This window comes from Colobus angolensis, unplaced genomic scaffold (genome assembly GCF_000951035.1).
Source record: "Colobus angolensis palliatus isolate OR3802 unplaced genomic scaffold, Cang.pa_1.0 Scaffold310, whole genome shotgun sequence".
NCBI lineage: Eukaryota > Metazoa > Chordata > Mammalia > Primates > Cercopithecidae > Colobus > Colobus angolensis.
The window spans coordinates 3,425,499-3,450,750 of NW_012116378.1; the positions used below are offsets into that span (position 1 = coordinate 3,425,499).

The following is a 25,252-nucleotide window of genomic DNA, read 5'->3' on the forward strand; positions in this document are numbered from 1 at the left end:
GGGGTGTGGGCAGCACCCAGTTCCATCTCTCATCTTCATGAGCCTAGTCCTGTAGACTGCTCTTGGCGGTTCCTATTTGGCCTCTGATCCCAGTTCTCTGGTTTCTTAAAGCTGCCCAGTATCTGGCTCATTCATTCCTGTGGGCTTACGTTAGCTAGAGTCAGGTTCTGAAGCTCTCAAACAAGAACCCTGAGACCTGAGTATCCAGCCAAGATGAGGACTCCCAGATGGGGCACCAAGCATCACCAGCTGATATTCATGCATATGTTTTTAACCTAGTGAGCTGAGTGAGAGGGTGAGGCATTGGGCCAGGCCTAGGTACTGGGGACAGAAAAATTATCAGGATGTGTATTAAGGCAACCTAGGGGATGAGGAGACAACGGAGCAAACAAATCATGAACTGAGATGATGGACAGCCTTGGTTCTGAGTGACTTCCCTGTAAGGCTGGTTACTGCAGGGGATGTGCTTGTTCTGTTACTGTTTAAAGATGGCAGGTGCTCAAGTACCTTGGGGTGCTACAGGAATGATCCAGTGGAGAGAAAGCGATGATTATGATGGAAGGAAAGTTCTTGAAAAAGTGAGAAGGAACTGGAATCTACAGCCAGGAGTTTGGGTTGGCCTGTGACAAAGAGGCAACAACAAGAGGTGTAGCTGGGAGCATAGTTTGGGTGGAAAGGGGAGACTGTTCCCATCAGATAGCTTTCACTTGATTTTAATTTCCTGACCAGTTTATCAATTCCACCACCAATTTTTTTTTTTTTTTTTTTAAGAGACAGGGTTGGTGGGGCGTGGTGGCTCACACCTTTAATCTTAGTACTTTGAGGCTGAGGTGGATCACTTGAGGCCAGGAGTTTAAGACCAGCCTGGCCAACATGTGAAAAAACCATCTCTACTAAACATACAAAAATTACCTGGGCATGGTGGCACACACCTATATCCCAGCTACTCAGGAGGCTGAGACACGAGAATTGCTTGAGTCTGGGAGGCAGACGCTAGAGTGAACCAGGATAGCACCACTGCACTGCCCCCTTGGTGAGAGAGCGAGACCCTGCCTCAAAAAGAAAAAAAAAAAAAAGAGAGAGAGAGAGAGAGAGACAGAGTCTTGCTGTGTCACCCAGGCTGGAGTGCAGTGGCGCCATCATGGTTCACTGCAGCCTCGATTTTCTGGGCTCAAGCGATCTTCAGCCTCACAAGTAGCTGAGACCACAGGCACTTGCCACCATGCCCAGCTAATTTTTATGTAGAGATGGGGGGTCTCACCATGTTGCTCAGGGTAAAAAACTTTTCAGTAGCCTACTAATTTCCCCCATTTCACAGTAAGATATCATCATGTACAAGTGTGTTGTTACAAAAGAATGCATACACCCAGCTGTTTGTTTCCCAGTGTCTCAAGATAAGTACCTTTTGCATAATAACTCTGTCCCTAACCAAAGCCTCCATTCTCCAGAGTATTTGTTTCACGTTCTAGCTGAAGGTTGGTCCTACAGATAACATCCTCCCCTCCTCGTACCCACTGTTCCTTCTCTACATTATTCTCCAGATGGAACTTCTTGCCTTGCTTACCATGCTGTGGATGAGACACTTCAGAGACAAAGGACCCAGACTGGACAAAAACTGGCTCAGTCATCTTTTTTAAGGGCACAAACTACCCCCTCCTACCCTTTTCCTGTACTTCACAAGGGACTTCCAGGTTTCCACCAGACACCCATCATCAACAGTCAGCTTCCAGAGAGAGTCTGTGCACAGAGAGCTTCCTGTGAACACAAAGAATGTTCTCTGATACCCTTTTGAAATAGCACCAAGATGGGGCAATTTAAAAAAAAAGCGAGATCTGTTTAGTGAGCTGAAACTTAGATTCCTAAAATAAAGGAGGAGCTTCAATGGCCGGGGGAAACCTTTGGAGACTCACTGCAGGGAAGGGTTCCATCCATCTGAAGATTTCAGTTATATAAATTCTGGCAATCGTGGTCCCAATCAAGTTTCCTCTATATCACGAAGAAACCCATTTAGAGCTAGTCATACGGCATTCTTAGGGGAGCCACCAAAGCCACCCGCCACGCGTGCATTTAGCCCGGGGACTCTGCTGCATGCTTTGTGGTCTGCCCACTGTTTCCATGCGGTTCTTCCCGAGGTGTCCCAGGGTTCTGCAGTACCCCTCAGCGTGCCCCAAATCCACCACCTGGCAACACACTTGCTCCACTTGGCGGGGCCTAAGAGAAAAATGAAAATGAGCAGGTGAACCCCAGAAAACACAGGGAGATGGGATAGGTTTTTCTCCAAAGCTGACAACTGCTCATATAATATTTAGCCTTCAGTTGCCAATTCAAGACCTGAATCTGGGATTTGGTCCCTGCAAAAATCTGGATCATCAGTGAAGGCCACAGGCATGCTTGGATCTTTCCCAGGGAATCACCACAGAAGCCGCTACACCCCCAGCCATCTGCTTTGTCCTAGTGCGGAACAAGCAGGATTTGAGGGAAATGACACCGTGACTTTGTCTGGCGCTCATCTGCAAAGTGAAACCTTAGACTAAGAGTAAGGCCATCTCTTCGCCTCCCGGAATGAATCTACAGCCTCCTTCAAAGAATGCGGATAGCAATATCCATTCACTAATTACATTATTTAACAGCCACCTATTAATGAAAGCAGCATAAATGAAGACATGCACAGAGCAAATGTCGATAAATGTTTGCCACATGTTGGTTTGCACCATGCAGACGTCCATGTCCCAAGTCGCCCCATCCTGATAGGTTCTGCAAATTACTCAGGGGTAATTCGGGAACTCAAACTCCCGGTCAATCAATCTGCTGATGAGAGAATATTCATTTGCTTTGACTTTTTCCAACAGCCAGCCTGAAAGGAAACACACTAAAAAGCACGCTCCCTGGACAGAACCACCCTTCAGAATAGCAGGTGGCTGCTGTGACTGCCATGTCACTGCAGAATCTGCCCCCAGCTCCCTATCTCACACAGCAATCCTAAACAGAGGCACTCACGGTACTTCCTTCTGGAGAAAATACAGAGCCCTTCAGTCATTCAGTCAATGTGGGCCCGAGAGTTCCACGGCGAGAGGAAGAAAGCACATCCACCAAGTTCTCTAATATCAAAATAGAGCAATTTATTCAAGACACTGAATATGATCTGTTGATTCTCTCTTGAAACAAATGAGCTACAACACGCAAGGTGATTTTTTTTTTTTTCTTCAAAGAGCGTGAGGGTGAGTACAGGCGGCGGGGGGAATGAAACGGTGGTCGATGTCATCTGAACAGAATAGGAAAAATGCCAATAGAGAACACGTCTGGCTGTACGTCTGACACAGACAATAAAAACGGCACAAGCCAGAATGCAAAACTTCAGTGAGTGGCGGAAGGAGCATTTCTGCATTTGACAAGAAACATAAGCTTTTTTTTTTTTTTTTTTTTTTTTAATGGCGGAACAAAAGGTTAAAAAAGAGAAAAGCAACAAGAACAAAGCAGACCCTTACATTTGACAAAGTGCACTTCACTTGGCTCTATGATCTATTTCTTAGAACGACTAAACAAAAGTCAAGTCCTACGGTGTCGCGAGGGGTCAGAGGGTTTCACCCTGTAACGTCCGGCCCTTTTGGTCCCCCTTGGGGCGGCATCCCTTTCCCAGGTGTGTGCTGGACCTGACTCTCGGTCACTCTGAACCCAACCAAGACTCCAGGAAGGTCTGTCATGCTATGTCTGCTTTCAAGGTCAAGTTTGGTCACTAAGACTTAGGCATTCCTCACCATGTTTTAAGAGCTGTAAACAACGTTGAACAGTAACATTCCACAGGCCATTTCTTGATTACAGGGATGACTCTACCAAAACATTCCAGCAGCAGAGAGGCTAAGTAGTGGTGTGCAAATGCTGGAGGCTCCGGAAACGGCTGTCCATGGTGTCATCCTGCTGAGAACAGCGATGGATGTGAATGCTAGCTGCATCTCATGCTTGGTTTTGCTTGCAGCTGCAGGCTGGGGAAGCCAGGGATGGAGCCTGGGGTCCGAGGCCTCCCAGCCCAGGTTTCTACCTAACTATTCCGATGTGGTTTACATTCATCAAGACTAAACTCATCCCTTGGGAGAGACCCTGGCTACCGACATTCATGTGAAGATTGTCTAGTGAATCGCTTGCGACACATCCCACCATCACCATCCCACAGTTGTTTCTGGTTTGTCAAGCACAAGCCATGTCTAAGGACAGGCTGGCCCTTGACAGCAGATGCTCTGCAGAGATGAGTGCATTTATATTGGGGGGGGTAAAGATGGTGTCTTCTGGACCCCAACAAACTGTACCCTAAACTTAACGGAGTCCTTGGGATGGGAAATCATCATCTCACCCGGGGACACCGGCTATCTTCAAAGATGGGTGCGGCGACTCCACATCACTGTGACCTTCTTTGCTAAGCGTTTCAGAAACAGAGCCCGAATAAGATACTCATCTCAGAACCAGAGCACTTTTTGGTCTTCTGGGACATGAATAATTCACATACCCAAGTGGAGGCCAATCAATGATCTGAGAATGATCAACGCAACCTGGCTTTTGCAGGTGGTCCTGGCACATTCCAAGTTCCATAGGAAGCCCTGACCCTTCCCTGACGGCTGGGTTTTGGCTCTGCAGATGGATGCCACCTTCACAGGAACACCGTCTCGCTGCTGGAACACACAGCAGATTGCACCCTACCCACTGCTGGTGGCACAGCAGCCCCCACGGGCCGGGCCAACTTCCTCAGCGCTTCTGCTCACAGGAAAACCAATGGGAAAAGAGGCCCTTGTCCTTCGGCCTTTTCCCCCTTGCTAATGAAAAAAATAAGTCAGTGTCGGGTTATGACAGCAAGCAGATAAAGGTCACCAGATTCACTGAAATGAAGCTCTTCTAGGAACACAAAGCCTTGTTTAATTTTTGAAAAACGGCAAAAAGATTGATTATTTAAAAAAGATCTTTCTCCTAGTCTTCTGTGAGAGAAATTATAAAGATGGCAGAAATTATTAGCGACGTTCTATCTCTATAATTCACGTTCGGAACTGAAAATCTTCCTTCTGCATTCGTTTCTGTCAGCGTTAGACTAAGTGACATGCGGGAGCCTCTACTGTCAGCTCTGCAAGGACTCGCCAAGTCTGCTCTTCGAGAAACGACCATCGGTCGTTATACGGCTGTGGGAAAGACGTAGCCAACACGCCTGATCCAGCTGAGCTGTGACGGCTTCTGCAGTACCTTATGGTTCTGCCAATGCTCCCTCGAGGCCAGAGGGCGCACGGCTCTTCACTGCTTTCCTGCTGGCTGCAAAGGTGCGTACACACCAAAAGATGCAAGGTTCTTCTTCCAACCGGCATGGCTGGGACCTCCCTCACTGGCTGCAGTGCAATCTCGCTGCTGACCCCTAAGGCTGACCCTTGTCCAGCCAGAGTCTTCCTGACCACCTTTCCTGAGGCTGAGGGGAAAGCCAGGGACTCCCGCAGGCCCTGCCTGTGGCTTCTTCAGTTCTTTTGAAAACATGAATCACACAAAGCTCTCTATGTCTGATGGCCATTTTAAGATTTTAAAACTGTTTTAACATAAAAATATTATTTTTTTCCAAAAATACTCCAGGCTCTTTCTCTTATAAGTCATTTTTTTTCTCCTGTAAAAAGCCCCCCTGCCCTGCCTTCTTACATAAAGCACTTACTACGCGCCAAAGTGCCCTTGAGACCTAAGATCTGAAGCAACTATGAGAAAGGTACAGAGGGAGGGAGGGGGGGAGAGAGAGAGAACGCCAGTGAGAAAGCGAGCGCGAGCGCGAGCGCGCGAGGGCGAGGGGAGGAGAGGGTGGGAGAGGGCGGAAAGGGGAAAGCTGTCCATGGGAGACTGTGTCTTCATGTGAACTGGGCTGCGTCTCTTGAGGGTGCACTGAAAAAGCAGAGCTGACCAGACAGAGTGGAAAGGCAGGGGTAGGGGCAGGGAGCAACAGAGGGAAGAGACGACAAGCCCAAGACAGCTTCCATCTCAGACGGAAGGCCCCCAGAAGATAGAATTCCAGCCGATAGAAAAACCACCCAATGAACAAAGAAGATTCTAGAAAATAGAAAGTGTTGGGATTACAAAGTTGCACATGTCATCGGTACAAACTGGTCTTTGAACATCCTGTGAGAGCAACTGTAGTGTCCAAATTGTTAGGGAAAACAAACAAACAAAAATCCCAAGGAGGAGGTTTCCCCCCTTCCCTGTTTGGTTTATCACAGCATTTTGCTTTTTTTTTTGGCACAGCTTTTTACATTTCTTTCCATTCAGCCATCACAGAGCCTGTTCCGGGTGGAAACCAATCCACACGCCTCGAGCTGGTGACTTTCTGCTTCCCAGGCTGAATGTCCTCAGTGGAAACCATTCTATCCCCGTTTGATATGATTTGCTTCTGTTTTTGCTTGCCTTTAAAAAACTTCTTGATGAAGATTACGAAAACATATAGACTCCTGCGGCCAGAGACGAGTTGGTTTCAGAGTAGACTCTAACGCAAGTCAAGTTCGTACAGTTTTGGAGAACAGAGCTGCAACCCTACACATTCATGGCTGGTCATTAGAATTCTTTTCTTGTTTCGATAGTATTTTGCGGTTACTTCCGCAGATCCAAAACACAAACCTGGAAGGAAACACAAAGCACCTGTCATCTCGAGAGACAAAACAAAGATGCCTTTAGAGTGAGAAGTTGCCAAGCTGCGGTCCCCACGCCCGATCTAGCGCTCCACTCATGTTTCTCAGCAAAGTTTATTGGAACATCGTCATGAAGGGTCAGAGAAGCTCTCATAACAGACTGGCATCTGGACAGCGGACCGAGCAAACTGAAGCAAACAGCACAGAGCACAAAGGCCAGGTTAAGGGTAATGACAGGAATTAACAGAGTGGCAGAGACCCCACCCCCTGCCACAACACGAGCCCAAGCACACGGCCTCTGACAACGTTTGGGGACTACACTGACACTTGGCCAGTCAGCCAGAATGCTGCTTGCCCCAGAGGTCAGGGCAACCTCAAGTCCAGGGGAAAATAAGAAATCCAGATGCCCCATGGGAAGAGAGGAGAGCCCAGGAGACCTGCAGGATGGCCACCAGAGGCCCGGGCTCGTCAGCCGCAGCATGGGTGACAACTGTGGCCACCCTGTGCACGGTAGGAGGTTTAGCAGCCTTCCTAAGCTCCACCCACGAGATGCCAGTGGCATCCCCATCTAAGCAGTCATGTGCCACATAATGACATTTCCAGCAACAACGTACCGCACAGACCGCAGTGGTCCTGTAAGATTGTAACTCTATTTCTGCTGAACCTTTTCTAGGTTTAGATAGATCTAGATGCACAAATGCTTACCATTGTGTTCTAGTTGCCTATGGTATTCAGTATGGCCACCCGCTGTCCAGGTTTGTAGCCTGGGAGCAACAGGCTCTACCATACAGCCTAGGTGTGTGACAGGTATTGTCATCTAGGTTTGTGTCAGTCACTCTATGATGTTCAGACCAAGACAGAAGTGCCTAATGACACATTTCCCAAAACGTTCCCATCATTAAGCGACACATGACTGTAATGACAACCTCAAATGGCTCCAGATATTGTCTAATGTCCTCAGAGGTGCAGAATCACCCTGGTTAAGAACCAACAATTTGACTGAGAAAATGCTGATTAGGAGGACATTCTGGAAGGGACAAGGAGAAGGCCATTCCCACATGTGGTACCAACTCAGATGGGATCCAGCCCAGAAGCTTCCTTTGGCACTGGGCTAGGCCCTTCAGGACACGAACGCTGCACGCGCCCTCGAAGCTCACTTCGGCATCAGCTGCCCCCAACACCCCGCTCCCCAGCAAACCAGAGGTGCTGCTTACAGAGCCGTCGGATGCGCTGGCGCCCACTTTGTCGCCTCGGGCATTCCAGCACACTTCAAAGATGCCGCCAGTGCCTCGGTAGCTGTGGACGAGATTTCCACTCTGCAAAGCAAAGCAGCTGTCACTTACAGTGATGCAAGGGGCGCCTGCGACAGGTGCAGCTGTAGAATGTGTGCTCCTCCTGCCCTGATGTTTGGTCACGAACATTTTCAAGCATGGTAAAATTTAAGGGTTTTCAGTAAGGCCTCTGGGGGCTGTGGAGATGTATCTCTAGGACTTCCCACCACAGGGAGTAAACCTGATTACTTATGCCTGTGGAATCTGCCACCACATTTGCGTGGATTCTGAGGTTGCGCCCAGCTGAGGACTGACGGAGGCAGGAGACCATGGCAGTCATCTGCTGAGACTCAGACTCACCTGGTGGGTAAGTGGCTCATGGACTCTCCATCAGCATGGCCAAAACTTTCTACCGACCTGCAGGGCCATCCCTGACTCTTCCTACCCTTCCTGTCTCCTTCCCACGGTCAGACTGGCCGTATGGTCTGAATTCTCCCTTCCCCCTACCTCCCTCCCTGTTTCCATCACAGCTCCTCAATAAATCTCTTGCCCATCTAATCCGTTGTGGTGTCTGTTCCTTGGAGGACCTGAATGAATACAACATAATGAATACCCCACCCCAGTAGCAATGAAATTGACTGTAATTCACGATTAAATGTATTAACATGCCAAGATGTTAAAATGTACCTATTTTGGGACATCTGAAAGAACAAATGCGTAATATACATGTAATGGAAAACACCACAGACCATTGGTTTCTGGTTTAAAACAGCATTAACTTGACAAATCTAAGAGGTAGGGGAAGTAGAGGCCTTTGAAAGAGCTGAATAAGGCCAGGCAAGGTGGCTGACCCTGTAATCCCAGCACTTTGGGAGGCCGAGGCGGGAGGACTGATTGAGCCCAAGAGTTCAAGACCAGCCTGGGCAACATAGTGAGACTTCGTCTCTACAAAAATTAATTTTAAAAAATAGAAAAGAGAGAAAGAGTAGAATAAGCCTTCACTCATGATTCACTAATGGTGACAGGCAGGAGAAATCTGAGGACTGAGACCAGGAGGGCTGTTGCAAATCCTCTGCTCAACTGGGCTCCTTAAAGGGTGGAATTCCATGAACTGAGAAAGGTGTATATCAGCAGTATTGTAGATAAGTATTTTTATACTTGCAGAAAGATTAAAGTGGGCTTTAAGATTTCTCTTAAGAAAAATCCTAAGGATTTCTTGGCTGGGCACGGTGGCTCATGCCTGTAATCCCAGCACTTTAGGAGGCCGAGGTGGGTGGATCACCTGGGGTCAGGAGTTCACCACCAGCCTGGCCAACATGGTGAGACCCTGTTTGTACTAAAAATTCAAAAGTTAGCCGGGTGTGGTGGTGGCACATGCCTGTAATCCCAGCTACTTGGGAGGCTGAGGCAGGAGAATCGCTCAAACCTGGGACGCGGAGGTTGCAGTGAGCCGAGATGGACGCCACTGTACTAAAGCCTGGGTGACAAGAGTGAAACTCCGATCCAAAAAAAAAAGAAAAATCCTAAGGATTTCTTTGATTTATAAAAAAGGGTTGAAACAATTCAGTGAGTTCTTGATAACAGGCTATACCTAACTGATCGTGTCATTTTTTTTGATAATTGATGTGTTGTTTTTGCAAGTCCACCCATTACTATTTCTAGCAGGGATTTCATGAACAGAGACTTGCACACTAGTCCTGAGATGTGTGCTTCCCGGAGGGCTATCTAGGGCTGTGGGGCTGGGTGGTATCGGGTTGGCTCTACGCAGGGCCCACCATTTCCTTTCCCTCCCTGAGAGGATGTGGTTCACATGAGCTCCCTGGGAAGCCTGTGATCTCAGTGGACCCCTTGCCAGTGAACAGGGCTCATCACCCATGAGTCCACAGGGGGAATGAACTTGAGGATGTAAATCCACCTGAATGTCAACCAAGCCAAAAGGAACCAAGAAGGCAGTGTAGACGAAAGGGGACGGGGGCAGGCTGTGTGATTCCTCCCTCCTGAGGCGAAAGGGACCCCTTCATTATTTTCTACAGCTCCTAGCATATCATCCCCTCTCTCTCTTCCCTTAGAATAGAATCAAGTGCTGATCGCCCTATACAATCTTTTATGCTCTGCAGTGCTACTTCCCATCCATTTCTACACTTTACAGCTTGAATTCTTCTATCCTCAGGTGTGGCCCAAGATACCCACAGCAGCCACCTTTATTTAAATCCTATGTCCTTTCAATCTCTGCTAAAAGGACAACCCAATATTGACATACCTTATGTCCTTAAACAGAACCTACTTTGATTTGAAAAATCGAGGTTGAGTGCAGTGGCTCACACCTGCAATCCCAGCACTTTGGGAGGCCAAGGTGGGCAGATCACCTGAGGCCAGGAGTTCAAGACCACCCTGGCCAACATGTGAAACCCTGTCTCTGCTAAAAATACAAAAATTAGCCGGCCATGATGGCGGGTGCCTGTAATTCCAGCTACTCGGGAGGCTGAGGCAGAAGAATCGCTTGAATCTGGGAGGCAGAGGTTGCAGTGAGCCAAGATCACGCTACTGCACTCCAGCCTGGTCAACAGAGTGAGACTCCGTTTCAAAACAAAACAAAACAAAACAAAACAAAACAAAAAACAAAACAACAACAAGAAAATAAAGTAGAAAAGAAAAATGGAAGTGCCATGACAACAGCAAGCGCACATTCCTTCCCACTCCCTGGTCTGCTCCGTGGGGGAGCTGCAGGAGCCGGTGGGGGCAGAGGAAGTGGAGCTGGCCTCGACCCCATTAGCTGGTCCCCCACTCCCACCCTCCAACCTCAGTATCTAGAGAGCAGCATTTCAGTGATAACTGCTAAGAAGAGGAAGAGGCAAGCGGAAGGTTTCATGCCATGGACTCAGAAAAGTGAACAGAAGACAGTGGCTCCTTCAAGGAAGAACATGTGCCAAGGTGAGGGTTTGGAATCAAATGGCCAAGAGCCCTGATTACGGCAGACATGACGCCCTTCCTCGGGGAGGGGGCTGCTGGAGGTGTCTGGTGGGGGAAGAGCTCACAACCCACGTGGGGTGCATGGTGGACAGCATCCACTGGGTCTGCCCGGGGAGCCTGGGCTTGCTCAACTCCCTCCGAGGCACTGCTCTGAAGCAAGGGACTGGAATTGTGGCTATTTGGGCATCCCTTACTAAAAGGATTTGGCATAGGGGTCGGGAGCTTACCTGAGTATTCCAGATATGGACGCATTTGTCAAAGGATCCGCTGGCCAAGTACTTCCCATCAGGGCTGAAAGCTACGCTGTAGACGGGCTCCTGATGCTTCGTGAGCGTGTGGGTGCAGACGCCGCGCTCTATGTCCCACAGTCGCACCGTAGAATCAAACGAAGCACTAGCAAGGCGGGAGAGAAAGCAAAATCACGTACACATGGCGGTTTCAAACAGTTCTCCATAACAGGTATCAGATCTCCGGGAGCTGCTTCTCCCAGCTTTTATGTTTCAAAAGACCATCAACTGAGGGGCTTTTTGTCTTCTAAAGCGTAACTTCCAAGTATTAAAAACAAAGCCATGGTCATTCAACAGAAAAAGGCTTTAATGGCCGTATTAGGGAAACAATTTCATATCTACATTTGTTTACGCCTTTTTTTTTTTTTTTTTGAAATGGGGTCTTACTGTGTTGCCCAGGCTGGAGTGCAGTGGCGCAATCATGACTCACTGCAGCCTCGAACTCCTGGGCTCAAGTGATCCTCCCGCCTCAGCCTCAGCAGAGAAGCTGCAACCATAGGTCCACGCCCAGCTAATTTTTATTTTTTTATTTTTTATAGAGACGGGGTTTCACTGTGTTGCCCCGGCTGGTCTTGAATCTCTGGGCTCAAGAGCTCCTCCTGCCTCACCCTACCAAACTGTTGGGATTACAGGTGTGTGCCACTGCGCCCAGCCCTGTTTCTATGTTTTCTATAGACATAAATGGTAAATATTTTTGTAGAATATTTACCAAGTTTCCTAAAATGCCCCTACAATTTAGAACATGACATGTTATTACTAACTAAATTAATACAGATAGCCGTATTTGGACAAACAGCAAATTAAGTGAATAAACATTTAAAAAACTTTTTTTTTTTTTTTTTTTTTTTTTTGAGGCAGAGTCTCGCTCTGTGGCCTGGACTGGAGTGCAGTGGCCGGATCTCAGCTCACTGCAAGCTCCGCCTCCCGGGTTCATGTCATTCTCCTGCCTCAGCCTCCCGAGTAGCTGGGACTACAGGCGCCTGCCACCTCGCCCAGCTAGTTTTTGTATTTTTAGTAGAGACGGGGTTTCACCGGGTTAGCCAGGATGGTCTCGATCTCCTGACCTCGTGATTCGCCCGTCTCGGCCTCCCAAAGTGCTGGGATTACAGGCTTGAGCCACTGCGCCCGGCCTAAAAAACTTTTTAGGCCAGGTACAGTAGACCATGCCTGTAATCCTAGTGCTTTGGGAGGCCGAGGTGGGAGGATCACTTAAAGCCAGGAGTTGAAGACCAGCCTGAGCAACATAGGGAGACCCTGTCTCTAAAAAGAAAAAAAAGATTTAATCAAACAAGAATTAAAATACAATCACACCCACGTATGTAATCACATGATTGAAAGCTGCAAATTTTAGTTATTTTCAAATTTAAAATAGCAATATCTATCACAAAGCTATTATCTGGCTTTCTTTCAACAGGGACCCACTAGGTACCGGGATGCCCCTTTTATACTTGCTGACTAAAAGGGTAATTTATGTTCCTAATAATACCACGTGACGCAAAAGCACCTTCTCAGTCATCACAAAATGCCTCGCGTGTGTAGTACTATATTACAGTTATTTAAGTGGGTTTTATGACAGTTACTTGAAATATGAGAATTATGGCCTATCTGTTGCTTTTTTGGTTCCATCTCTCAGTGGATGCAGGAATTCCATCCTGGCATCTCTAAGAGAGGACCCTAATTCGAGCACTGTCAACAAGAGCTGGTGCTGCCTGGCTTGCTGCCCCTCAGCTGTGGCTCTGCAGCCATGTTTCACGTTGGGTGGGTTTTTTTTCTACTTCTTCTTTTTGTTTAGAGACATGGTCTTGCTCTGTCACCCAGGCTGGAGTGCAGTGGTGTGATCACTGCGCACTGCAGCCTCAATCTCCTGGGCTCAAAGCCATCTTCCTGCCTCAGCCTCCTGAGTCGCTGGGACTACAGGCACACGCCACCACGCCTGGCTAATTTTTTGTAGAGACGGGGCTTCACTGTGTTGCCCAGGCTGATCTTGAACTCTTGGGCTCAAGCTATCCTCCTGCCTCGGCCTCCCAGAGTGCTGAGATTATAGGCATAAGCCACTGTTGCCTGACTCAAAACCATCCTTACCTCAAAGGCAGGTGTTACTCGATAATTCTATCCTGGCCCCTTCAAAGTGAGCTACCACTTTGCTTCCTCTGAAGGGCTTCAACACATGGGCGTGGAAACGCTTTAGCAAAATTTCCTGTTGTCCTTGCGTAGCACAGAGCTGTGCCGGCTGTGCTGCCTGCCCTTACCTTGCCAACATGATGTTGGAGTTTGGGTTGCTGGTGGCGGGCCCGGTGGGGCTCCACTTGATGGTGTAGATCTCTTTATTGTGGGCCTGAAGATCGTGGATGCACACCTCCTGTTTCAAGCTCCAGATCTACAGAATACAGCAGCCACAACATGAGCAAAAGCCTTCCCTGCATCCGGGAACGACGTGCCATCATTCCTCCCGGGGGCGCACATGGGGCCCATGGCAGGGTCGGGGGTGCACAGTGGCGAGAAAGGCTGTGGGGAGGCTGGGATTCTCAGTGGAACCACGACTGAGAAATCGAAGTTCACCGGATGACAGAGGAAGGGAGGGTGGTCAGTAACAAATAATCCTCATGGAAGAGTGACTGTGAGACCGGCATCAAGTGCCCGGGGTTGTCTGGGATTAAACAGCCCACCCCTTGCCATGCCGACTCTACCTTCAATGTCATGTCATCCGAGCAGGAGGCCAGCAACATTCCAGAAGGATCCCATTTGATGGCGTTGACCTCGTTCTGAAAGAGAGCAGAGAGTCCGAAAAAGACATCAGGGCCTGTGAGCAGATGAGGTCGCCCTCCAGCAGGGGGCAGCAGTGCGTCACCGTCACTGCAGAAGGTCTTTGGTTCACCCTGACATCAAAGAGCACAGCCCAACCAGCCATCTAGTTTCCTCTTTTTCTCACTTTGCCGTTTTTATTTATATAAAACCACAGCCCTATACCACACATCACCAGCCACCCTCATCCATATTTCGTTAAGAAAAAAACCTTCCCTGCTAGGAAGGAAGGCAAGTGAAGAATTCACATACCATAAAACGCAGCAAATAAAACCAGTAAAACCAGTCACTTTTTAAATTGGCCTTTGAAAATCACTTTCCTATGCACTTTTCTTTTCCAGACAGGGTATCACTCTGTCTCCCAGGCTGGAGTGCAGCGGCAGGATCACAGGTCCTTGCAGCATGAACCTCTTGAGCTCAAGCAATCCTCCTGCCTCAGCCCCCGAAGTAGCTGGGACTACAAGCAGGCACCACCATGCCATTTATGTATGTATGTATGTATGTATGTATGTATGTATGTATGTATTGTGTGTTTATAGAGATGGGGTTGCCCAAGCTGGTCTTGAACTCTTGTGCTCAAGCGATCCTCCCACTTCGACCTCCCAAAGTGCTGGGATTACAGGTGTGAGCCACCATGCCAGGCCTCTTACACACTTTTAGTGCAACAGTTCCTCCCCGTGACCACACCCATTTGAAGATATTTCTCTCCTGCAGGCGAGTGGAGATGGAGGGAGGGGTAAACACGAGAAGTGAACCTTCAGCTATTGTGGAGTTCAAGCGGGGTTAGGGCTGATCCAGGTGGAAGATGGGCGACCCAGATGCACACACAGGTGGACACACATGTGCGAGGACAGTGAGAGGCAAGTGCTGAGTGGCACACACACACACGGCACAGGCAAAATCCTGGCTTGGGGCTCATGATCGGCACAGCTAGGCAGCAAAGAGCGCAGACTTAGGACACCTGGGGACCACGAGACTAAACCCTGGAGAAAAAAGGTGAATGAATGTACCCGGGGGCCAAGGGAGACAGGGACACTCCCGAGACAGGCATATATAAAAGAACCACCTGTGGCAAAGGCTCAGCTGGGGAACAGCCTGCCCAGGAGAAATGAGGGGACATGGCGTACCAGCTTGGGGCTCCCTCAGGCCCCATATATCCAGTACAGTCCCACTATGTGACACTGCTGTCCCGGCCTAACAACTAATTGCACACTCATGCTGGAGAGGGGGCTGAGGGGTGTGAGTACACGCACGCATAGGTGTCTGCGAGTGTGAAATGTGTATGCCAAGGCCAGCAAGGGTGGCTCTGACTGCAGCCGTTCAGAGGAAAACCTACGGGCCCAGGAATGTGGAGCTGGTCACCATGGGCTGTCCCCAGCCAAACCAACGCAAAGGAACAAATAACTTCCTGGGAGTGGATCCCTCGCTCTGCAATGCAAGCCCAAGTTCCTGGGCCACCTCCAGAGCTGGCTCATGGGTCTCCACTCAACCCCACTGAGCTAGAGCTTTGTTCAGGGCCATCAGCTGCATTAAGACCCACTTAAAGGGCCAAGGCTTGTGCTGGTGGCAAGGTCCTGGGCAGGACACCTGGGAACCACAGATAGTGTGTGCAGCTGTTAAAAATTTGCAGATAGTCCGGGGTTAGAGGAGAAATAAGTTTAGACTGGGACAAGAGAGTCAGTTTGGAGCCAAACAGATGTTAACAGGACGATAGATGCCTATGCTCTAAAAGCGCCTTCCTTTGGGACAGGGACCCCTGGGCCAGGGGCAGGGAGAGGTAGACACTAGGGGAATGAGGACAAGGGAATTTACCTCAGTTAAGTTAGTGGCACGATGGCAAATCTCCAGGGACTGTGATCATCCTCCCCTGCTTTAACAGGGAACCCCCGCCACCACGGAGATATTCTGGGTGCTAGTGAGAGAAAGGCAAGATGCCATGGTCCCAGCGTTGATGCACTCTGCATTTTCTGGGAGAGGCAGACATGCAGGCCAGCAGCTACCGCCAGGGCTGTGGCATTCACGTGGTCAATGGGAGCTCAAGGGGTGCCATGAATCCTCCCCAGGGCGTGCAGAGGATACGTGAACGGGCCTGGAGAGTGGGGAGGATTCTGCTGTGGTTCCAGGCAAGGCTCAGCGTGGGTCAAGGTGCTTGGCCGTATGTGTCGTTGGGAGGACAGAGGTACAGGGCGTTTTTGGACACTAGCCCAGGTGGCCCAGGAAAGGGAGGCCTTCTCCTCCTGCCAAGGTTGGAGGTCGAGGCTAGTGAATGGGTTTACCCGCAGACTGGAGATTGCAGAAGGTTAGAGACCATAGAAATTGGCTAATCTGAGAGAGATTTGGTGAAAGACCGGGAAGCCCTCAGAGGCCGTACTAAGGAATTTGCTAAGTCAGCTGTTGTTCACACTGTTGTTCCCTGGTGTATCATGGGTTTTTTTTGTCAGCCTCTGCTTGCCTTTAGGATTTTCTCTGTCATTGATTCTGGTGTTGGATGACCATATGCCTAGCTGGACGGGTGTGGTTCTGTTTATATTTGTTCTGCTTGAAATTCGCTGAGCTTCTTGGATTAAATGTTGATGTTTTCCACCAAATTTAGGAAAACTTGGCCGTTAGTGCCTCACATGATTTTTCTGTTCCATTCTTTCTTCTCTCCCCATCACACATATAGGTTTAGGGTCCCTGATATTGTCCCGTAAGTCATTAAGCCTTTATGCAATTTTTCGATCTTTTATCTGTTCTTCAAATTGGCCAGTTTCTCTGCTCTCTAACGTTACTTCCACAATCTCCCACCTGCTGGTAAACCCACTGCTGTGCTTCAGATCTGTGTCCCCACCCAAACCTCACGTGGAACTGTCATCCCCGATGCAGAGGTGGTGCCTGGTGTGAGGTGTCTGGAGCATCTGCCACTCCTCCCACCTCTTGCCCCTGCTCTGGTCATGTGTGATGCCTGCTCCCGCTTCACCTCCCGCCATGGTTGGAAGCTTCCTGAAAGCTCCCCAGAAGCAGATGCTGCCATGCTTCCTGTATAGCCTGAAGAACTGTGAGCCAGTTAAACCTCCTGTCTTATAAATTACCCAGTCTCAGGTATTTCCTTAGAGCAATGAGAGAATTGAGAACTGCCTAATATACCCACCTATTAAAACTTTCATTTCAAACATTGTATTTCTCAGTTCTCAATTCCTTTTTTTTTTATGTTTTAAAGAAACAGGGTCTTGCTCTGTTGCCTAGGCTGGAGTGCAGTGGTGTTATCGTAACTCACTGCAGCCTTCATCTCCTGAGATGTGACTACAGGCGTGCGTCACCATACGCAGCTAGCTACTTTTTAAAATTTTTTGTAGAGACAGAGTCTTGCTATGTTGCCCAGGCTGGCCTCAAACTCCCAAAGTGCTGGGATTATAGGCATAAGCCACCACACTTAGTCTCCATTTGTTTTTTAATGACATATCTTTTTCCCTTCACTGCAGATGTGCCCCGTCTATTCATTCATTGTGAGCACCGTTTCCTTGATGTCCTCCACATGTTTCTCATAGCTATCTTAAAGGCTTTGCTGCCAAATCCACCATCTAGGTCATTTCTGAATGAACTTCTCACTGCTGACCCCCAACTGGGTCAATCCAACCACCATGGTTACCATGGGGTAACCATGACAGCTCAAAGAGCCAAGGGGCACAGAAGAGCTGGTCTGCTGCTACGGTATCTTTTAATTCCAGGCACACAAGAATCGGCTCGCACATCACATTCTCACGAACTCGAGACCAGTGACAAGAGCTCTCACTTACTGTGTGTCCCTGGAAGGTTTTGACTGGGCGGTCACAGCCGAGCCTGCACACGTGGATACACATGTCTGTGCTACAGGAGGCAAAGGTCGTGTTGTTCTGCCAGTCCACATCAAGGGCAGGCGCTGCAGCAGGGAGGGAGGACATCTGCAGTTATTCACTGTGTGCACAGCTCCATGGATTTACAATAATCAACAGCACAGTCAAGAAGCCTCTTTAGTTTACTTATTTATTTATTCTAGAGACAGGGCCTGCTCTGTCACCCAGGCTGGAGTGTAGTGGTGCGATCATGGCTCACTGCAGCCTAGAATTCCTGGGCTCAAGGGATCCACCCACCTCAGCCTCTCGAATAGCGCATGCCACCACGCGTGGCTAATTTTTTTTTTTTTTTTTTGTAGAGACGAATTCTTGCTATATTGCCCAGGATGGCCTTGAACTCCTGACTTCAAACTATCCACCCGCCTCGGCCTCCCAAAAGTGTTAGGGTTATAGGTGTGAGCCATTGCACCCAGCCGAGAAGCCCCATTTGGTGACATGATAAAAACATCTCAAGTGTGAACACAGTCTCTTTCTTTCTAAGACTTTAAAGACCCTCTCCTGCCACGGTAGTAGAGATGACAAGATGTCCTGGGAGGGAGGCTCCATGACACTTCCTGCACCCCACGGCTTGCAGAATCTCCCGCTCCCATGGCACAGTTAAGAAGGGCAGGTGAGAGGGCCGCCCTGCCTGCTCTGTACCTTGCTGCTTCCAGCGGCACCGCTACAGTGAGCTGATTTGATGTGATTTTAGACAGAGAAGAGAAAATAGGAGAGGAAAGATTTCATGTCCTATGTTCATGATACCTCAATATGAAAAATACTCTCCCGTAACACATTAAGGCATCCCCTTAACTATGGGATAATTAGAGTCAATAAGAACCCCTTTGGGGATGAAATGGGACGCGTGCTTCAGGGCCTGTGACCAACACCCTCCCTGACTTTGCGTCTTTCCAAGTCCAGGTGGCTCAGGGTCACAAAGACAGAACAACGGGGAGCTGACCTCCCCTTGTCGTTTAGTTACAGCTATGGGTCTCATTCTCTACCTTCTGATTTCTTTTCTAGGATGGCTGCTGGGAATCCAACAACTTCCCAATGTACCAAAATGGCCAGGGCACTCGTTAAAAGCCAGGCCCTGGTTCTGTCCTCAGAGTGTCTGACTCCACAGGGCTGGACCATGCCCTGAGAGGCACCGGAAGCGCAGGTGACAGCAAGGGCGCTGAAGTACTAGCAACTGGACCGCATTCCTCGTTCTGCCTCTTTACTGACGTGCAGCTGCAGGCTGACGGTTCCCTGGAGTTTCAGCTACACATGTGGATGTTGCCAGTAACCCCAGACAAGGGGGAGCGAGACGAGGCATCTCAGGGGATCAGCAGTGCCTGGGACAGGGAGTGCCCTGGAGGTGTGGAAGGTCCCACGGTGGGGGCCACCGTGCACTCTCATCCTCTTCTGTTTCTGGGGAAGCGTGGCTTCAACTGCTCACTCCTGTCCTCTAGCAAAGAGTGGGTCTGCGGCTGGGAGCGAGCATCTGTTCCAACTTCTCTCAGGCGCCCACGGGCTGCAGGGGTCACCCGCATTCCTAGGGGCCAGCAAGGGCGCTGTGCTCAGGTCTCTGGTCTCTTTCCACTGTGGGGGCCACAGCAGCAGATCACGTTCCCCGGGCTTCTTCCCACCTCATGCCAGAGAACTGATGAGCAGCAGAAAAGGCCACGCAATGCTGAGACAGGAAGGCACAGGGGAAGAGGCGGCTTCTCTGGTGATCGCTTCCCTTCCCCTGAAGGTTCTGAGCAACCCCACCCTCTTATTAAGGATCATCATGAGGCTTCTTGTGCGGAGAGGACATCCACAACCAGCCCTGTGTCCGGAACCCCGGCTATCAAAGGGAATGACTCAGGGATGTGAAAAGCACTGTGTTCCATTACATGCGAAACGGAGGGAAGGGCCAATTTAAGCTCATGCTAATTTAAGGGGGTAATGTCTTATGGGGCAGGGAGCTTGGGGTTTTGAGAGCTAGTCGTTCGTATCTGACCACCTCTCATAATCCTGCGCTTCCCATGCAAGCCCATGGAAATTACTTTAAGCTACTGAGTGCGCTCCATGATGCTCCCAGGAGAGGAGGCAGGGTTAGGGCAACTCTACAAGTCTGCCCAGCCAAGAACTCTCATTGGTTTTCCTAGATACTATGGTCCATTCTGTTATTTGCCAAGTTATGTTCTCCAAGGTAGCTGCAAACACTGAATTAGCCAATAATGAAGCACTGCTTCTAGGGGAAAGAGAGGGTTAGCTTCTGCCAGGCTCTGGCCACCACGTCCTTACTGATCGATCAATATAGAAACTCACATGTGTTTTTTGTTTTTTTCTTGGAGATAAAGTCTTGCTGTTGCCCAGGTTGGAGTGCAGTGGCACAATCACAGCTCACTGCAGCCTCAAACTCCTGGGCTCAAGCGGTCCTCCTGCCTTAGCCTCTCTAGTAGCTGGGACTATACATGTGTGCCACCACGCCCAGTTAATTTCTTTTTTTTTTTTTGAGACAGGATCTCGCTCTTGTCACCCAAGCTGGAGTGCAGTGCCACAGTCTTGGCTCATTGTACCCTCAATCTCCTGGGATCAGGTGATTCTCCCACCTCAGCCTCTCTAGTAGCTGGGACGACAGGTGCACGCCACCACTGAAAAATGCCCGGCTCATTTTTCAAAGATGTTTTTGGCAGAGATGGGGTTTTGGTGTGTTGCCCTGGCTGGTCTCAAAATCCTGGGCTCAAGTGATTCTCCCACCTTGGCCTCCCAAAGTGCTGGGATTACAGGAATGAGCCCACACCCAGCCACGTGTGTTTCTTAAAGCCAGGCAGCGCTGAACTGAGAAGAATCCAACTTTCTCTGAATGCTAACCATCGATTGCCCCTGCCCTTCCTTGGTCTTTAAGTAAGAGGTGCAACCTTCTATGTGTTTATCCTTCGTAAGCACAGGGACCCCATTCGCTTCCCCATCCAGTTGCCCCACCAGGCGGAAGGTGTGGGTGGGAGGACGTGGGTGTCAGCAGTGGTCTTTTTCACATCTGAGATCATCTCTCTTTTGTTCCATCCCCAGCAGCGTGTTTTGTGATAGCCCCACGGTTCTTGATGCATTTTCTTGGTTCTCGTTTACAACATCACCTGAGCTAAACAGCAAACTTCTGGTCCGGCCTCTGCACTTGGGCGTGTGATTAATATACCTGGAAATGTGACAATCTGGCAAGCGGTCCAGGAGATGGCGACCAGCATCTGATGACTCCTCCATCTAAAGCAAGCTGGTTCAGCCCGCGGCCCAGGATGGCTTTGAATGTGGCCCAGCACAAATTTGTAAACTCTCTTAAAACACTAAGAGGTTTTTGGTTTTTTTTTTAAGCTCACCAGCCATTGTTAGTGTTAGTGTATTTTATGTGTGGCCCAAGACAATTCTTCTTTCCATGTGGCCCAGGGAAGCCAAAAGATCGGACATTCGTGATCTAAAGAGAGGCGCCCCCACCCCGGCCCCCGCCCGCCACCATGCTCAGGTGGTTAGCCCCACTCTGAGTCAGCTCCTGCAGCCACGATGCTTGGAACCACGTGGGTGAATGGCCGGTAACAGAGCTGAGCTACGCTGGGGGGCTCTGTGCCCTCCCTCCCATACATAGGCCAGTTTGGTTTAATAGCCCTCATTCTTCTGGGTCCAGCCAGACATCTTCTTTTTGAAATACGTAGAGATTTACAGGAAGCTGCAAAGGTAACACAGAGAGGTCCTGTGTCTCCTTCACCCAGGTTCTCCTGAGGGTTACATTTGGCATAGCTGTAGCATTGTATCAACCCTGGCAAGTTGACACTGGTGCAATTTGCCTGTAGAGTGCTGTCATTTTATCACATGGGTAGATGTGTATCGCTGCAATTGAGACCAGAACTGTTCCGTCGCCACCAAGATCTCCCTCAGCTACTGTATCGGCACACGACCGCTCCTCACATGCTTCCTCAACTCCCACACCGCTGGTGGGTCCCAGGTTTCTATCATTTCATCATCATGAGAATGTTACATAAATGAAAGCACAGAGCATGCAACCTTTTGAGACTGGCTTTTGTCACTCAGCAAAATGCCCTTGAGATCTCTCCTGGCTGTGGTGCATCAACAGTTCATTCCTTTCCGCGGCTGAGTTTCACTTCACCATGAGGCTTTGAGCTAAGGCTTCCTGTTGACGGTGACTAAGGGCGCCCCCATGAGGTATCAGTGGGGAAAAGCTAGTGGGGCAAGGCAATGTCTCCTATCGCCCCATTAAACACCAAACCTGCAAGGCGCTCCTCACAGTTCTTCCCAGCTGCGTTTTACCTGGAAGAGCAAGCTTCTTTTTCTTCATGTTGAACGTTCTCTAACACACCGACTGACACGAAAAAGAGAGCAAGTAACGCCTGGATACATGTGACCTGCCGACGGGAATTGGGTCTACCTCATGGCCAGCCAGATTACAGGTGAGAAGCTCACGCAATTCAGAATAATGTGGTTTGTGGTCTTCCCGGGTCAGCTGGGTAGAAAACCCTTCCATAGGGCCCTGGGGACACTTTGGGAAAGATTATTTTCTGCTGAAATACTTTACAGATGAATTCTTAAGATACAAGTGTTAAAGGAAGCTTATTGATGTTTGCCTCGGGCATATTTTTCTCTGAAAAACAAGCCAGAGACATCCCCGCCTCACCCCCGGGGTCTGCATGTCTGGTATTGTAGGGTTGTGAACCTGTCACGACATCCTTCCTGCCTACAAAGGTAGGTTTTGGCACGTAAGCCAAACGTGACGGAACTCCCTTGGGAAGGGCATTCTTACTAGCCACCTGCTTTGATTTGCAGCCTAGAGCACAGAATAGCAAGTGTCTGGCATGGAGCTGACACACAGATCACAGGCTGTAGGCGGGCTTGCCAGGGGCCGGGGGAAAGACGGAATGGGCACAGGGTTTCCCTTTGGGGTGAAGAACGCTTTCTGGAGGATCTAGTGCACAGGCTACCTGCATCGGCAGCCTTTTGTCTCTAATATGCCCAGCGCCTTGATCAACAGTGTTCAGTTAAAGCAACACCAGTAACAAATTGCACTGGCAGCCCTGAGAGGTGTGTTTGCTGCGGGTCCCAAGCTGTGCCGGAGTGGCTCTCCCTCTCCAGGGCAGCAGCGCAGAAACAGTGTCCTCCCTGAGTCTCCCTCACTCTCTGAGCTGCCTGTATGAGGAGTCCCTGCTGAAGTACTGCATGGAATATAACAGACGTGGGTGCCTATGCATCTGACACAATTGTGCCTCAACAGGACCTTTGGTTCATGCTCTTGTTTCTTGCAGGGCCCATGTCCCCTGCCTGGAGCCCTCCCCAGGCACCAATGAGCTGTTCTGTCTGGGACGGTCGTTGGGGTTAGCCCTCCCATTCAGAACATCATTTAAGCACCCCAAGCTGCCTGAGAAGACAGACACGCGGATCTCCTGCCGGACAATGCCCCAGGGACAGCTGATAGAACAGTCAACTTTCGCCCCACATATTTAGGGATTCCTTCAAGATGGATCAGACATTTGCCCTTAGGGGAAGTGGCACGCACCCACTTCTGTCCATTTTAAGCCAGTCTAAAGTCTTCCAGTAGTCTATCAGCTCTGCGGGTGGCCATCTGTCTTTGTTTTAAGAGGCCATGTCTAACATCAGGACTGAGTTACACAGAGGAGGGAGTTGGGAAAGAAAATGAAGAATCATTTTGGGAGACCGAGGTGGGCAGATCACTTCAGGTCAGGAGTTTGAGACCAGCCTGGCCAACATGGCGAAACCCTGTCTCTACTAAAAATACAAAAATTAGCTGGGCGTGGTGGCGCACACCTATAGTCCCAGCTACTCAGGAGGCTGAGGCAGGAGAATTGCTTGAGCATGGGACGCAGAGGCTGCAATGAGCTGAGAGTGCCACCACTGCATTTCAGCCTGGGTGACAGGTAAAACTCTGTCTCAAAAAAAACAAAAAACAAAAAACAAAAACCCACGAAGAATCAGGTGGGAATCTGGAAAATCGGAATCTCCACAGACCCCTGGGCTGCCGCATGTGGCCTGGCCTGGCCTGGCCTGGCTCCAGTGCACAAAGGGATGGAGTTGTGTCCAGAGCAGCGGCCACACACCGGCGTAGGAAGGCGCTACCACCACAGGCCCGAGGCTGCTCTCCCTACCGAGGCTTGCTTTCAAGGCTGGCCCTTGGCTAGCAACTGAGAATTTAGATTTCTAGACAGTTCCCACCCTTCCCTAACAGACGCAAGTGGCTCACTCTGCTAACACTTGTTTGTGCAAACAGTGTGTTTATGCTGCACACCTGCTTTCCTTCTGGGGGGTCTGCAGTTTTGGCTTGTAGTAGGCACTGGGTGCTTACACTGCCAACCCCCAGTAAAAACTCTGGGCACTGAGACTCTATGGAGCTTCCCTGGTATGCACTTCACAGGCATAGTTACAACTTATTCCTGGAAGAACTCAGTGTGGCCTGTGAGAGTCCACTGGGAGAGGAGCCTTCAAAGCTCTGGATTTGGCCATGTGCACCGTTTCCCTTTGCTAATGTTGCACTAAATTCTTGTGCTGTTAGAAATCTTAGCTGTGAGTATGTTGAGTCCTGGGGGTCCTTGCAGCAAACCACCAATCCTGGGAGTGGTTTCGGGGAGCCCCCAAAACAGCATCCCTTTAGAACAGCAAGAGAAAGGAGCCTGCACTGCTTCTGTGGCTGGCTCACTGCTGTGTTTCAGAGCTCTGAGCAGGTACGTGCCGAGGTCATCTCTATCTCGCAAACCTTAAGAGCAATCAATGCTTGCCACAAAATGGGTCCCCTTCTGACCAGTGAGGCCCCCTGGGCTCCATACTCTGTGCATTCAGTTACTTTAAGGGGCATTTTAGGATCTCATTCTGTCACCCAGGCTGGAATGCAGTGGTGCAATCACAGCTCACTGCAACCTTGATTTCCTGGCTCAAGCAATCCTCCTGCCTCAGCCTCCTGGGTAGCTAAAACCAGAGGTGTGTACAACACCTGACTAGTGTTTTATATTTTTTGTAGAAACGGGGACTTGCTTTGTTGCCCAGGCTGGTCTAGAACTCCTGGGCTCAAGTGACCCTCCTGTCTCAGCCTCCCGAAGTGCTGGAATTACAGGCATCAGCCATAGTGCCAAGCCTAACTTTGGATTACTATTAGTTTTTAAGACAGGGTCTGGCTCTGTTGCCCAGGACGGAGTGCAGTGGCACAATCTTGGCTCATCGCAAACTCCATCTCCTGGGCTCAAGCCATCCTCCTAACTCAACCTCCCGAGTAGCTGGGACTACAGGTGTGGACCACCGTGCCTGGCTAATTATTGTATTTTTTGTAGTGATGAGTTTCGCCATGTTGCCCAGGCTGGTCTTGAACTCCTGAGCTCATATAATCCACCTGCTTCGGCTTCCCAAAGTGCTGGGATTACAGGTGTAAGCCACTGGGCTCAACATGAATTATTATTTTTGAATTA

The 25,252-nt window shown here is 49.6% G+C and overlaps 1 protein-coding gene across 3 annotated transcripts in view; it reads right to left on the reverse strand.

The window, feature by feature from the left end:
- Positions 1 to 3,094: 3,094 nt before the first annotated feature.
- TBL1X (transducin (beta)-like 1X-linked) overlaps positions 3,095 to 25,252 on the reverse strand; it is a 260,115-nt gene continuing 237,957 nt past the window's right edge. For all 3 annotated transcript variants that reach the window (XM_011950906.1, XM_011950905.1, XM_011950907.1), the window contains 6 exons: positions 17,736 to 17,857; positions 13,845 to 13,919; positions 13,407 to 13,534; positions 11,098 to 11,263; positions 7,844 to 7,945; positions 3,095 to 6,618 (listed from right to left, as the gene is read on the reverse strand). In XM_011950906.1, the coding sequence (XP_011806296.1) occupies positions 6,592 to 6,618; positions 7,844 to 7,945; positions 11,098 to 11,263; positions 13,407 to 13,534; positions 13,845 to 13,919; positions 17,736 to 17,857 (620 nt within the window). In that variant the 3' untranslated portion in view covers positions 3,095 to 6,591. The remainder of the gene's footprint in view (positions 6,619 to 7,843; positions 7,946 to 11,097; positions 11,264 to 13,406; positions 13,535 to 13,844; positions 13,920 to 17,735; positions 17,858 to 25,252) is intronic.